Raw genomic sequence first — 14,593 nt, 5'->3', positions numbered from 1 at the left:
TGAAAGAATGGAAAATTCACTCCGATGAGAAACAATAACTCAGGGCGCTCGAGTGAAACGCTTTGGATCTGGTGGTGGCAGAAGATGGAGTGTGTACGTGTGGGGTTGTGTGTCAGGTGAATCCCCCCCAACGCGTCCGTCAACGCACAACATCCAAGAAGGTGTGTATCAAGCTATTTGTGGAGCCCGTGCGCTAATTGTGACTTCAGCTCTTTCTCTGCAGCCCCGTGAAAAGCAGCAGAGAGCCACTCAGTCCGGCGCTATCTAAACAACCTTAAATGACATGGAAACTTGGAGAGAGGAGGAGCACGCAAACACTATCTGTGCCCTCCTCTCCTTCCCCGGCTTGACTGTGAGTGAGTGATTGCGGCACGGAATTCCTCCATCGCTCAGGCCTTTTGTTGGGATTGCATCGCTCGAATAGTTTCCATCGCCCACCCCAACCCAATCCCCCCCCCCCAGTCGAAGCCCCAGTTTTTATTTATCTGCCATGTCTCATCGTTAGACAGGGGGAGCATGCATGGCTGCCCCGGTGCCCAGGGAGTGGAAATGGGACGGGGCTGACAAACGGGCGAGTGTGGACAGACGTTTGTTGTGTCTAGACGGAGGCCCGCGAGGCTGTCATGGTCTCCGGGTAAACTGGTCTCACGGGAGGCGCACGGTAAACTTATCGCGGTGGCATTGTGTGGGAGGCATGCTGGGCTCCATTGTGAACCGGGAGAGTGTGCGTTCAGTCATATGTTTTGGACTCGGGAGGCGCAGAAGAAAAGAACACTTAGAGGTATCAGATTTTCTGTGTGTTCTCTCTGTCTTGTTCGGTTACGTGGATTTGAGAAAAGCAGCTCGGTGTATTTAGTCTTGGTTACACAATGTGTAATACTCGATTCAACATTATCTCCACTAGTGCAGTGCCCCGTTCTAAACCTGTCTGCTAGGAATGGGCTGTTTGTTTGGCCTGTGGCGATGCTGGTTTCAGCTTTTCTTTCTGAAACTATAAAAGTGACCTGCAGTAATTGAGCCTCAGGAAGAAAAGACCACAGAACCCCGGAGCCACACAACCACTGCTACACAAAGATCTGTTCACCTGTTTATTCAAAGTCCATAGAGTCCCGGACTGGAAAGTCAGTTGTCGTTCCCGGCTTTGTGAAAACATGCTGTCAATGAGTCTAACTGTCGCCTGTTGAATCATATTGAATAACCCGCAGTTAAAATCACACAACATTTGACACTGCACTTTCCTGGGTCCTTAACAATACACAAGTGTGAATCTGTTAAGATTATCGAGATATGTCGGTCACATACAGAAAGACAGAAATACGTGGAATTAGTGGACAGAGGATAACATTTAAAGTGGTGTTAACTAAATACAACTGTGTGACTTAGACACCTGAAAGGTTTTTGCTAGGCCATTTTAAGTTGAGTTTTTGAATTTGACACACAAACCAAAATGAAAATCTTACAGAGGACAATATATAAACAAGTTCAAACTTGTATCTGTCACAAAAGTGCAATTCACTTGGCTAACAAAACATTTCTCTGGACATATTCAAGCCTGTAGTTGTCAGGATAAAGTGAGAGAATCAGGATAGTTACTGTATGTGCAGTCGCACAGTGACTATGAACCGCGGCCGAACACTTGGTTTTGTACTCTGAGGCATTTTACTTTAGGTTGTTCTGTTAACTCATCTGAATCCACAAACAAGCAAACGCATGCAAACTCAGGCTCACTGTGAGCTTCTCTTCCCTCTCAGCTTATGTCTGTGACTGTTCAAATATTAAGGAAATAATGTTCTCCCTCCTGGAACAATTTTCTGCTCAGCACCAAGTGTTGCGACTCCTTCCTAAGTGATTCAAAGTCTGCTACGTTTCGTCCAGACACACACACTAATGTGTTTTCTGAAAAGGATGCGCTCCAGACAACAGCCTTTGTTTACCTCTGTGACCTTTACAAGTGTCTGAGATGAGCTTCTCCTTCCCTCAGACACTGAGGTCTTTCTCTCCATTATCGTGTCATTTTCCCTCGACCAGAAGGAAGGGAGGAGAAAAGACGAATCGGGAGTTGAGGTGATGCGAGCAGCTGTGCACACTGAGGTCATCCTCTCTGTCAGCGTCAGGGCTGCTCACTGTTATTCCTCTGGTTGTCTCATGAACGCCGCAGCCTCGCGAGTGAACGTTTCCGAATGTCAAGCCATGATTTGTGTCGCAGTCTGTGACCCAAGGAGAATCGGGTATGTCACATTCATCAGTCGCCAGAAGAAGAGGAAATGGTTAAAGTGGGTACGGGTGGGAATGGGAGGAGGAGAAACGAGGACGAGGTGAAGGCCGCAACTTCAGCGGTTCCCACGACCAGCAAATTGCTCAGATCGCTGGTGGCTCTCTGGCCCCACCCCCTCCAACGCGTACCGTGATGAATGGGACATTTAATATTGCCCTGCTTAAGGGTATTACTGGAATGTATCTGTCCCTGTTGAAACACTGAACCAACCCCGTTCTCAGACAGTCTGGACACGAATCGGTGTCAATATTCAAAATGTAAAAAGATCAGGCATATTGAATATATCGATTTGATTTAGATATTTTACTCTGACAGCTGTACAAAGGTACTTCATTCAAAGTGGTAATTGGCCCCTATTCCCATAATTTGTAGAAAAATAATGCAGCACATATTATTTGTATTATTTTATTCATAAAATGTATCCCAATTTATTACAAGATTAAAACATGAAAATACTTCTTTTACTTTTTAGTTTAAAGAGGAGTTGTGATTTATGATTTATACTGCAGCTAGCCACCAGGGGGTGAGCAAGATGCTTTTTGGTATGGGGGGCTGTTGCGTACTTCATCTTTATATACAGGCTATGAATTTAGCATATATCAAGCTAACATTTGCTTAATATCCCCTAATGAAAGTAAAGCTGAGGCTGATGGGAATGTCAGTAGTTTCGTAAGGTGCTCGGTCAGAAATTCAAAATTCGACCTTCTTGAACAAAGTTATTACTATGCATCAATTTATCAAATAACTAACCTGAACGCATTTAAGAAAACAGACAACTATGAATCCGTTCTTCTTATATTTACTTGTGCTCTGTGGTTACTGGAATAAAAAAACGACAGTAAGGATCAAGACTCTGTGTGGGATGGAGTCCCAGATTAATGGACCAGATTGGAGCGCCGCATTTAGCCGTCTTGTCAAAACGATTTCCTGACACCCAAGGGAGACAGGAGCGATTCTTCTGGCCCTGCGCCACGCTGATGGATGCAAGGGAGAGAGTTCTCATGAGCAAGTGTCATCCAATACAATCCAGGTGATTAGTCATGCCTTCTCGTCTTTCAAGGTGGGAGGCCCCCTTTTTTTGTTTTGTCCCCCCAAACCTGGGCTCAGGTAACGTGATCCTAAAGTGAAAAGTATCACTGTTGGTTTCAGATAACCACGTGCGCACATGCATAGAAACCGGGCACGTACTGGATGTGCAGGAGCAGAAACAATGATCGCAAGAGGCCCGAGTATACTGCATGTCCTGCAGGCGACCCACCTCACTGGCAAAGCTCCGGGACTCTTCTGGTCTGGTGGGAAGAGCGGGGGTGGGGGTGGGGGGGGGGGGGGGGAGAACATATTGTTATGGTGACCAGTCAAAATGTTCCGTGTGATTAAATATGTGTTGAAAAAGCTTGACTTAACCAGGGACGACTCATCGTGTCATTCTCGATACAAAGAACTCGGTGCACTGTGTTCTATCTCCTGAGGATTCAAAACCAAAATGGTCTGGCTGGTTCAGACTCCACTCTTTGATCGTCTGGAATATTTAACCAACTGTTGTTTTGCTGCGGAGAACACTGACTTCGTAACCTTCTGATTCACGGCTCCTCATTCATAAATCTTCTTACCTCCGCCTGTTTTTATTGTCTGCCTGTCAGCAGGATTACACAAAAACGACTTGACCGATTGTCTTGAAACTTGGTGGAAGGGTGAAGCATGAGCCAGGGAGGAAAGCTGTAACGTTTTGAGCTGATTCAATTAAAGGGGTGGATCCACGCTTTAACGTGGTTAGGGCCGGTTTTTGGACATATTCATGAATTTGTCAAGAAATGAAGCAGATCATTTCTTCATGGAAAACTAATCTGTAGTGTTGTAAAGCCTACGAACTGTCGAAATTCGGATCCGGGTTAGGGTTAGGGTTAGCGATCCAGTTTTTGTGAATCTGGATCGTTATCTGAAAATATATTTTGAGGTGATCTGTGTTCAGACTGAGCAGAGATCTATAGTCTCAGAATACCTTTCTAATTATTTGCATATATATATATATTTATGCTTTTGTGCATATTGTTAGCAACAGGTCCTCGGTTTGAGACCCGGCCGGCCGGCTGGATAATTATTGTGTCGTTCCCCTACCCTCTCCCCATTTCCTGTCTTTCCTTCACAGCAATTATTCAATAAATGCATATTAAAATACAGTTAATTTACCTTGTGCATGGGGAAAAAGGTGATAAATGACCTGTGCACCTGTTGACTGTGCTTTCGTGTGTGAAAGCAGGTGATCAGATCTCTGTTAGACGGTTAGGATGAACAATATCGGCGTGTCTGATACATATGGACTTCTTCAGAGTCTGTGGGAAGCCTCTCACTGTGTGTGTGCTCTCGAGGACACAGGGGGAGATCAGAAGGAGCCCAGCTTTCCAGTTCTCCGTCTCTCCCTCTCTCGCTGCTCGTTCTGCTCGTCGACTTCACTGTTCTCCGTCTCCGTCACCCTCAGCCTGCTAACGTGCCCTTCCTGTTTCTGTGCTGTCACGATGCGCCGCTGTCATCGACTTGTCCTAATCCCTCCCTGCAAACAAAGAGTTTTTTAGACCAAATCTGTGTTTTGATGGATGGATGCATGCGTGTGAGGGATCGCGGCAGCGTCGTTGAGCTCAGAGTGTTTATTTACCGAGACGTGCTTGTTTGCTCCTTTTGGCTCTGAGCACACTGTCATCACTGGGCATCATATTGACATGAGGGAGAGACCAAAGTATGATTAATGACTTGTCCTTTCTCCGTCTTGTTTCTCTTCCTGTTCCCCTTTGGTTTCCTCTTTTCCCCTCCTTGCGTCTCTTTGGCTCGCTCCGCCCTCAGAGGACCTGGATGACCTGAGGATGGAGGGCGTGACGGGCTTGGCTCCATCCGGCAGTAAATTCAGCCAGGGACGCAGCTCCTATCAGGCCGAGCCGCAGGCCAAAGTCACACTCAACATTTGCTCTAGGTGTGCCAGGTAAATGTTTTCAACTTCTCTTGGCGAGTGAATGCTGGTTTTTATTCAAACAAACAAATAAATAAAAGCTCACAAATTTTTTTAGAGTAGAGTAGAAGGATTTAGGAAGAGTTATATCTTTCAAGCTAATAATTTAGAGAGAGAAAGATACATGCTATATTGATCCCTGAATTAATTAATTAATTAAAAACCTTTTAAGAGTTTGATACTACTGTCATGTCCGTCTGGGACTGTTTTTAGAACGGTAACAAAGAGGTGCTTTCCTTCTTACATCCAACCTCATTCTTACCCAGGGTCATGACCCCTCCCTCACCCTTCACTCCACCCCTCCCTCTCTCTGCGTTTGTATCCGAGATGCCTCGACATCCAAAACAGAGAATAATATCATATCTGAAGACTATCTGGTGTTGCTTGTTTTCACAAATCCGCTCTAGCGTGGATATAATCATCTCCATTGTCACCCTTTCTCTCTCTATCACTGCTCTTCTCTACCGACACATTTCCTGTCCTGCTCCTCCGGCCACGGCATCAGTGTAGCGCTCTCCTCTCGCTGTGCTGGGTGTGATACCACACAGGCAGGTGTGGGCAGGAGTCTTCCCTGATGCCAGTCACAGATAAACGGGGGTATCTTGGTTTGAGACGCCAGGCACAGATCTGCCTGCACAGCCTCCTCTGTTTGGGCTTTTGGAATTTGTTTGTTTCCTTCTCTCCTTTCATTCACACTGCTTATCAGTTTTCGTTTCCATGCACGGGCTGTGGGATGTTGTCGGAGATCCTGCAGGAGGATGAATCCTATCGCGGAATTTTCATGCCCGCAGTTTAGCGACTGTATGTTTTGAAGCAAATAGTTTATACTTCTGGGTTATCACTGAGTTTTTTGGTTGGATCTGTGGCGAAGCAGAGCAGCATCTGTATCTGGAGTTCTTCTTGGCTCTTGTGCCGGGTGCTTATTTTGTTTTTTTTCCAGACTAAAATGTCAGACATCTGTTCTCCTTCTCGGCTCTTCCTCGCTCCTTCTGGTTCAAGCCAAATTCTTGCTTCGTCCTCTTTAACTTGACCACCAAATCCATCCCTAGCTTTTCTGGCAAAGGGATTTCTTGGTCTTTCATATTCATATTTTGGTGTAAGGGTCATAAATCGATCAGTAAGCTGGAAAATGGAATGTTTTTGTGGAGATGAATAATTTTGACATCAGGGCAGGAATTCTTAACACACACACACACACACACACATGCATGTTCTCTCAGCATGCACACAGTGTTGTGGAAGGAAGACAGTGTGGATCAGAGGTCAGGGAGAAGCCCTAACAGAGGCTTTATGTACATTAACACTGTCTTGATTTCCCAGAAACACCTTTCAAACATAACTCAATATGGAACCAACCTTCAAACCTACTCCTCAGAGGACAAACGTGTGTATCAGTAAATGCCCCTTGTGCTTCACGCATGTGAACAATGCTACTCTGGAGATGTGACCTTACACTTGAGATAAAACTAATCTTTAAAGTTAGTTTGGTTTAAAAAGTGAAGGGCTTTGGGTTTTTTTCCCCCGTTTCATAACTCACCAAGATAGTAGTGGGCTGCTTGGACAAGAATTCCTCACATACCCACCCCACCATCAGCTGCTCCGGTGTGATCCCTTGTTCTGTGTATCATTTCTTTTTCCAGAGATATATTTCATTTGTCATATATGTCTGTAAGTGGTTTTACAACGTTTTTCTTTTCTAACTGGCTAAGCCTATTTTCCAACTCATCCCATCCTTCTTAGTCGCCTTTCTCAGCCGTTGGCCCTTTTGCTTCCCTTCTGTCAGGACACTGTCCACACGCCCGACAGTCCAGTCTGCCTGTGTGGCTCCTAACTAGCAGTGGCAGGTCAGGAAACATGCTGCTTCCTCTGGCTCTCAACCGGTTGGTGGAAGTGTAAAGTGCCATGTGGCCTGTCTGTTGTGGCCATGTCTCTGTCTCTGGGGTTACAGCTGTGGTCACACGGGCATTTCATCCACTTCCTTCATGCACTCGATCGGTTATTTTAATGGCAACGTGCCTCGGCCACAAAACCCTCCCGTGAGCAAACACATCCCAGATCTCGGGCATGGTCCGCAGTCGGAGGAGCAGCCTCGAGGAAACGGATAGATCTCCACAAACCTCTTTCGGGGCTTGGAGTTCTCATTAAATTAATTGCTTTCATATCAGGAATGCGCTGCGGAGATGGCAGTCAGGACATGAGCTATGACCAGGTTGTGTTCAGCGGATGGTAAGGCCTTGATAGTCATCTTGGGTAGCGGTTAATGGTCGTATAAAGACGATTAAAGAGCAGGAAAGACTCGGAAAGGGGATGTGTAAAGAAGAAAAGAAATAGAATACACTTTAAAAAACTCTTCCGCTTTTCCCGTCTTCATGGAGTTAGAACCCAAGATGCCCTGCGGCTGTTACGGAATGTAGCCATAGCCATGAAAGCACGTGGATTGCCGTCCTTTGTCTTCACCTAATGGCTGTGCTGAAGACATGGAAATAACATGCAGCGAAAGAATTTGGAACTCAAAAGACCGTGTAATTACAGTTAATATGTGGTTTGATTTAAAGTCGTTAAAATATGCTTTAGAAAAATAAACGCTGGTTTAATTCCATCGTGTTGATAAAAGAGTGTGAAATACTTTGTCTGAAGGGTGCAGCGTTTCTTTATCCTCCCGATGAAATTGCATTTCACTCACTGTTTGTCTTTCATCCACTGTATTCTTTTCCCTGTCTACGGGAAACCCAAATCTTTTAGTACCTTGAGGAGGCGGCCAAATCTCTCAGACCAGCTTCCATTTCAGTCCAAACAGATATATTAAAAAAAAAAATAAAAACGCTTGGAACACATTATGATAAAGAACAGTAACTGGATGATTTAAAGAGAATGTTTGGGCCAATTTTTTGTTCAGTTTTTTGCTTTTTCAGCAATAAGAGAGAAGCTGCGTCTGACAGAAGTGAGCCGGGCAGAGTTTTATGTCTGTAAGTGCATTAACATGGTTTTCAAGGAAAGTGCAGACGCAGCGATGAAAAAAAAACAGACCCCCATGTTCCGTCTTTCTTGGTGCGGTCCCAGATCTTGCAAAAGAAGAGATTAACTCCCTAAACACTTCCTCTTTGTCTCATCACCTCAGGCCGATAATGCTGTGCTTGTCTTTTTGTAATCAGACGTTCAGTTTCCAAACATGCGTTGCAGTGTTGTGGCTAAAATGCAGATTTGAGAGCCGATTTGAATGTTGCTCCTGTGCACACTTGTGTATACAGTTTGTGTTACGTGTTGTTTCTAGGCTCCAGGGGGACAGTCTATCGGACAGCCGATCTGAAGAGGAGCACAGGACTCGCGTATCTGAACAAGCTGTACCTGACATCTCCTGTAAGTTGCGTAACAGTTCAAATTCAAATTAGTGTTTTGTTTTTTTATTCTTTACCTATTTATTTTTACATTTCTGTGATCTCAAGCTTCTGTTTTGTCCTTTTTTGCTTGTCTATGTGCCTTTTCTGGAGCAGCTCCATTGCCCGGTCTGGACACGGCGGCGGGACGGTTGCAGGAATGCGAGGCCGCGTCTCAAGTGTCAGGCTCTGTAAGTGTCCTCCCTACATCCATCACCAAACAATTAAGATCGCTATACAGCCATCACTTACCACGTCACCCTCTCCTCCGCAGCCTCTATTGTCTGAGAGGCAGCGGAAAGAAACCACCTCAAGCGTCTCGTTAATGGGACAAAAACTGATCCGTCTTTACGTGGCCATTTCAGCTTTCGGGCATTTCAGCTTAGACAACACTCGGCAGCGCTGAACAGTTGATACCCCAATCAGAAATCTCCCTATATCAATTTGCGTGCCTCTAAGGGCACTCGTGTGGAGCCTGAAAGGAAGAAATGAAAAGAATATCTCGTGACACAGTGACAATCGAGGCTGATTTAGAAGTTTTGCACAATAGGGCTAAATATTTGTGGGTTATAGGAGAACGCACGGTTGTGTTGCCTGCGTGATAACCTCACATGCTGGAGGGAAGAAATCCACAGGGACCTTAACGTGGCACACACCAGACTCAGACACAGACAAACACTCACATGCTGTTAATAAAGCGGTCAGCTAAGACGCCTGTACCTTTGTATAATTATCCCCCACCAAAAAAAAAAGGCCAATACTTTTTTCCTCATTTTTTTTATAATTGCCCAATCTAAGTGTTAGACGGGGCTTTTTTTTTTTAACAGCATTTTAAAAAGAAAGAAAGAAAGAAAGGGGTTTGGAGCCGCGGCACTGCTCCGTGTGTGGAGCAGATGCAGCAAGACTCCAGACTAACTGGGAGCAGACGTTCACACACTGACGGAATCAAAGCCTGTCGATGAAAGTCTGACGGAGACCAAACGCATTCAAGACCGTGCACCTCTTAACTTCAAATTACATATTTTGTTCTAACTTTCCCATTTGTTTGAACAGGCTTTTTGATAAATGCCTATAAAAATGTTTCATGTGAAAAGCCCTTGCATAGATTGAATGATATTAATTCCAATTTGTCTTTCTGAGAAAATGCAGCAAACTAATTTAGCTTTTAACACTTCTATCTGTTTACAGCTAACCCTTCACATCCATGTGGAGCCTCTAGTTAAGCTGTTTATACCAGGGTACTAACCACTTCATCTCTGCCCTGACACTCCGTCTCCATAGGTTAAGCCCTGGCTGGCACACTTAAGAACAAAGTACTAATACGTCCCATATGAAAACCCCAAGTGCAAACGTCTCCTGTCACCTTACTGTAGCCAATCTGCTTGTTTTGTCTTCACTTGCTTAGGCTGGGCGCTCTTTGAAGAGAAACTGCAATTTGTAATAGCTTGTTAGTTTAATAGGTCCTTCAGGGGCTTGTGGGTCACAAGGAAAAAACCCAATGCTTGAAGTCGTACAGTCCGAAATAAATCTGTAGCAGATTGTTTCCTTTTCTTTAAGTCAACTAAATATAACTTTGGCTGCTATTTGTGTACAGATAACCTGTATTTAAAATGAGAAAGTTGTCCTTGCACTGCTGGACAACTTTCCAATTAGTCCCTCACTGGTTTGAGAAGTATATATGCAGCTATTTCTAGGTTAAAAAGTTTGAAGTGGTATTTCATTATTATCCCATTTCATCACGTGCGGCTGTCCGTACATGAAGTATGGCCCAGGTTTGGGCTGTAAAAGTTGGTGTTGTTGGAAAGTAAACACTGTTAATGGTTATCATGATTAGTCCGGCAGGCCCCCTGCCTCTGGCAGCTCCTTCAGGTGATAATTGCCTCATAAAGACAAATACTTTCCTAAAGCAATCACCAAGCAAATTCACTCAGAAATTCTCCGACACTTTTCTTTGTAAGTGTTAAGTGATCAAATTTAGCCTTTATGGGTGCTGCCATCATAAACTCTGCCCCGGTAAACTTTTTTTGCATGGTGGAAATACATGTACGATAATTAGCGCGATGCAATGTGTATGATACAAGACAGAGCCATTGTGGTGGTTTATTTTTGTTTCCTGGGGCAATTTGGCAGAGTATGAACCGATACACTGTAGGGCTTTTTATATTTGGCATCATGTTGCTCCCCACACCTCCAGAGTCATGCATGCATGGTTATCCTCCAACAAATCTCTGTTATTTAAAGTATAGGTGGCTACAGTGCGGTTCTCTCTGCAAAGCTTATAGGTTGTTGAGGGTTTATAGATTAGTTTAAGTAACCCTCTGTGTGCTATGACCTTAATCACTGTCAATAAACAATGAAAATACACATTTAATATTATCCCAAAGGACACATTTGAAAGGGGGTTGGTAAATGTTGTTTGATCCGAAGCTAACATCAACCAATCATAAAGCATGATCGTTGATAAAGAGTCTTAGAGCCTTAATTTTACATTCTAGCTGCTATTTGACTCTAATTGAATAATATGACTTCCTTTCATTTGCCATTTTCTTAGTTCTTCCCTTCTGCTTTCTTTTGGGGCCAACTGCTGAACAACTTTCTTTGTTTTCCTTCTGATTGAGCCGAGGCTATATGTGATACAACCTATCTTTAAAATGCCTGAATAAACACTAACTGTGTTATTGTCAATATCCTGTCTGCTTTCGCCTGTGGTTTGGCCGACTCAGTGTTTGGATCCATGGGCTGGTGAGCTCCGTATATAGATCATAAAATCCACTAGGTGTTTCGGCATTCAGCCAAAACAACAGGAACTCATTAAAAGTTGAGTGTTACCCCTCAAGTCCCCTCGTCACCATTGCAAGCGGAAGGATCTGGGTTATTCAGAAAATACTCTTACAGTTGAGTTTAGTGCATAAATCTATCTGAGGATTTTAATTTTAGATTTTGAAATGTCTAAGATGTTTTTAGCCTTCACTCTTCTCTTTGTAAACCATTCGGGCAAATACCTAATCAGTGTCTCCCTTGTGAACATGTTTCAAACAAGAAATTAAACTTTTAATGGTGTCCCATGCTCATGTGCTACGAAGAGAGAAGATTTCTTCACATGTTTTGGGGTAATCTGTAGCATCAGAGACTTTATTGTTTGGTCATTATAAAAAAAGAAGCCCCTTTTTTAATATACTCAATGTTCTACATCACACATGTGCACATCAAATCCTTATGCAAGAGAGATCCCTTCTGCCAGGATCGTCTGTCTTTTCACTCGGTTATGGACTCGTCCTCCACCTGATTAGAAACCGATTGTGCTTTTCTGGTTCTTTGCTTGTGAGGTTCACATTTTGGACATTGTAAATCTGGGAGTGTAAACTAAACTATGTCATTTGAGTCTCCTAAGGTAAAGCTGCAGCCCTGCAGATTTCTATAAAATACAGTAACACTTGTTAGTGTAATTCTGTCACAGTCCCCCTCTTTGCTTGAGGATGCAATAGGCTGCATGCGTCGCGTAAACCTGAAGTTAATGATATGATCGTTGGTGCAACCTCGATCCTTCAGAGACTGGAAAAGGTTCACGGTGAAGCTCAAGCAAAGGTTGAAGCATTTGTTTTTTAGAGCATATATCATGCACAGGAACAAGTGTCCCCATTACTGTCAAATTGCTCTGTTTAAAGCCCAAATATTGAGAAATGAGAGGCTTCCTCGTGTGTGTGTGTGTGTGTGTGTGTGTTTTTGTGTGTTTATGTAATAGTCCCTTTGCTATCCTGGCCTGACCACAACAAGAGAGAGTCCATCAATCGCACAATTGCTAAGCCAGTAACCCCCACCCCCAACCCAGGCCGTCCATGTTTGAGGTCTGGGACTGCATGCACACATCCTCAACAGTTCGTGTTGTGTGGAGGGCCACGTTGGACCCAACCCCAGATTGTGGTGATTATTACTGGTGACCACACACGTATAGCTGCACACATGCAGGCTATAAAATATTTAACTCTAGACTTCCATCCTCGCTCTCTCGGTCCCGGTTGCTCTCAACATGGAATCAATTTTGCTCGAAACAAGATCCATGTTTGTTAGTCGGGCAGAAGCATCACCAGAGGGTTTTTCCCCTCTCTCTCTGTTAGCTCTTCTAGCTTATATCTGGGAGGAAGATAATACAACTCGGGCTTTCCGCCCGCTGACATTTATGCATTCATAAGTCATTGCAAAATCACCGGCTCTCTTTTTATTTTGGAGAGTAACAGGCGATCACTCTCATCTCTTTGTCTGTGCAGATTACGGCATGCAACCATTGAAATAAGGGTTTAGTGCTCGTGTCATGTGTTGTTTCAGATAGCTGCTTCGAATTGTGGTGAAGGGAAGTCACTTTTCATCACGTCATTGTATCTCGTCAGGGTCTAATCAAGTCCATTTTCACTTTTTGTCCTGCCCCCGTCTACCGCACAGAGCCTATGATTATACCACCACGGTAGGTTGCACATGTTGACATCGTGCAGGTGACTTCACCAAACACCAGACTTCTCACTGAACAAGTCACATTTTGATCGTAATGTCGATGTTTATTTATCGATGTTATCTGGGAAAGTGAATTGTAAGCAGACCCGGTGCATCCTGTTTGTTGACCCAGCTTCGAGGACTGTACAGTACCACCTGCGGCCTCCAGGATATATGGTCTTGATTTCAGAGGAGTCTTTTCCTTTAGTGGACAGAGGAGCCTGAGGGCAGAGGCAATGCAAATACTACACTGTGGATGCTGCTGATAAGGGTAACTCCACATCCACCATAGGGGTTTTAAAAAATAAGGACACAGCAATATATCGTCATCTGGACTTGAGATGACCTTATTGATACGCTGATGATAATAAATATTTATATTTAGTTATATCTATTTGATAGTTTATGGCTATACTACATTGGAATTATGGTGCGTGTGGACATTGACATGATAGTGTGTGTGTGAAAGACTTAAGAGACACTAAGATATGACTTAATAGACTGTATTCTTATTTAGTTGGACAGAGATCACGATGTAGCCTTCTATGATTGACTTGCATCAGCAATACACTAACTGGTTTTAAGAAGTGTTTTTTTTTAAGGCGTCACATTAAAATGGACCATAAACAGAATTAAAACTAAACATGGATTTCCCAATAAAATGAATGATGAGGCATAACTTTATCTATGTTAACTTGCACTATAAACCTATATTACTATTTTATAGTATAATTAAGTTTATTCCCATGCATTTCGGGAAATTTGAATCTGTTGGTGCCCTGGTTTGCCAGCGCTGAAAAGACCCAGAGCTGGAGGAGGACAAGATGAAGTCATGCTTCTGGATTTGGGGATACCACCAAAGACAGAGAAATAAAGTTGGGGAGGGGCTTTAGTTGTAATGTTCAACCCGCCATGCTGCTTTATGAGGGCTGTAATTAAGGACTGGCTTGCGGTGGTGTGGTTCTGCCGCCACAGAACGCCTCATGTATCTGACACACAGAGTTCAGTGCAGTGGACCCTGGGAATCAACTTCTGCCGTTTATCGGAGGATCGTTGCTTCACCCGTTTTTTCCACCTCCTCTTTGGAAAGATTTCCGAAGTCCATGTCCAATCTCGAAAATCATAAACTGAGCTGCCTGTTCTATCCCAGGTTTGTCTTTAAATATTTTTTGGAAGACTGCAGTGTATGTATATCACCGGTCTCCCACAGCCTTCCCCTGTGTCAGCACTCTGTCAAGTCCGCTCGCTCATTAATCGCTTAGCACATCAAATGATGTAAGTGCTGGCGTCAGAAGTATCGTAACTTATCTGGTGCAAACCGGACTCGTGCGAGCTGAAGTTGCTGCTGACAGATTTTATTTCTCACCTGTGCCTGGAGCCCATGTGCTCTCGACCCATTGGCTTAACAGATCATCTGCCCACTTGTGTCCCATCACGGGAAAAAACAGGAGGATTAAATGT

At 44.0% G+C, this 14,593-nt stretch overlaps 1 protein-coding gene across 2 annotated transcripts in view; it reads left to right on the top strand.

The window, feature by feature from the left end:
* Nucleotides 1–14,593, top strand: part of c21h8orf34 (chromosome 21 C8orf34 homolog) — a 53,235-nt gene that overhangs the window by 26,800 nt on the left and 11,842 nt on the right. For both annotated transcript variants that reach the window (XR_009912020.1, XM_062380066.1), the window contains exons 8-10: nt 5,111–5,246; nt 8,545–8,630; nt 8,765–8,838. Coding sequence is in view for 1 of the 2 variants with exons in the window: in XM_062380066.1 (XP_062236050.1) it covers nt 5,111–5,246; nt 8,545–8,630; nt 8,765–8,838 (296 nt within the window). In the remaining variant the exon portion in view is untranslated. The remainder of the gene's footprint in view (nt 1–5,110; nt 5,247–8,544; nt 8,631–8,764; nt 8,839–14,593) is intronic.

The sequence above is a fragment of the Platichthys flesus genome, chromosome 21 (genome assembly GCF_949316205.1).
Source record: "Platichthys flesus chromosome 21, fPlaFle2.1, whole genome shotgun sequence".
NCBI classification, from domain to species: domain Eukaryota; kingdom Metazoa; phylum Chordata; class Actinopteri; order Pleuronectiformes; family Pleuronectidae; genus Platichthys; species Platichthys flesus.
Note: the sequence above shows the minus strand (reverse complement) of the source record. Positions and strands in the feature narration are given on the sequence as shown.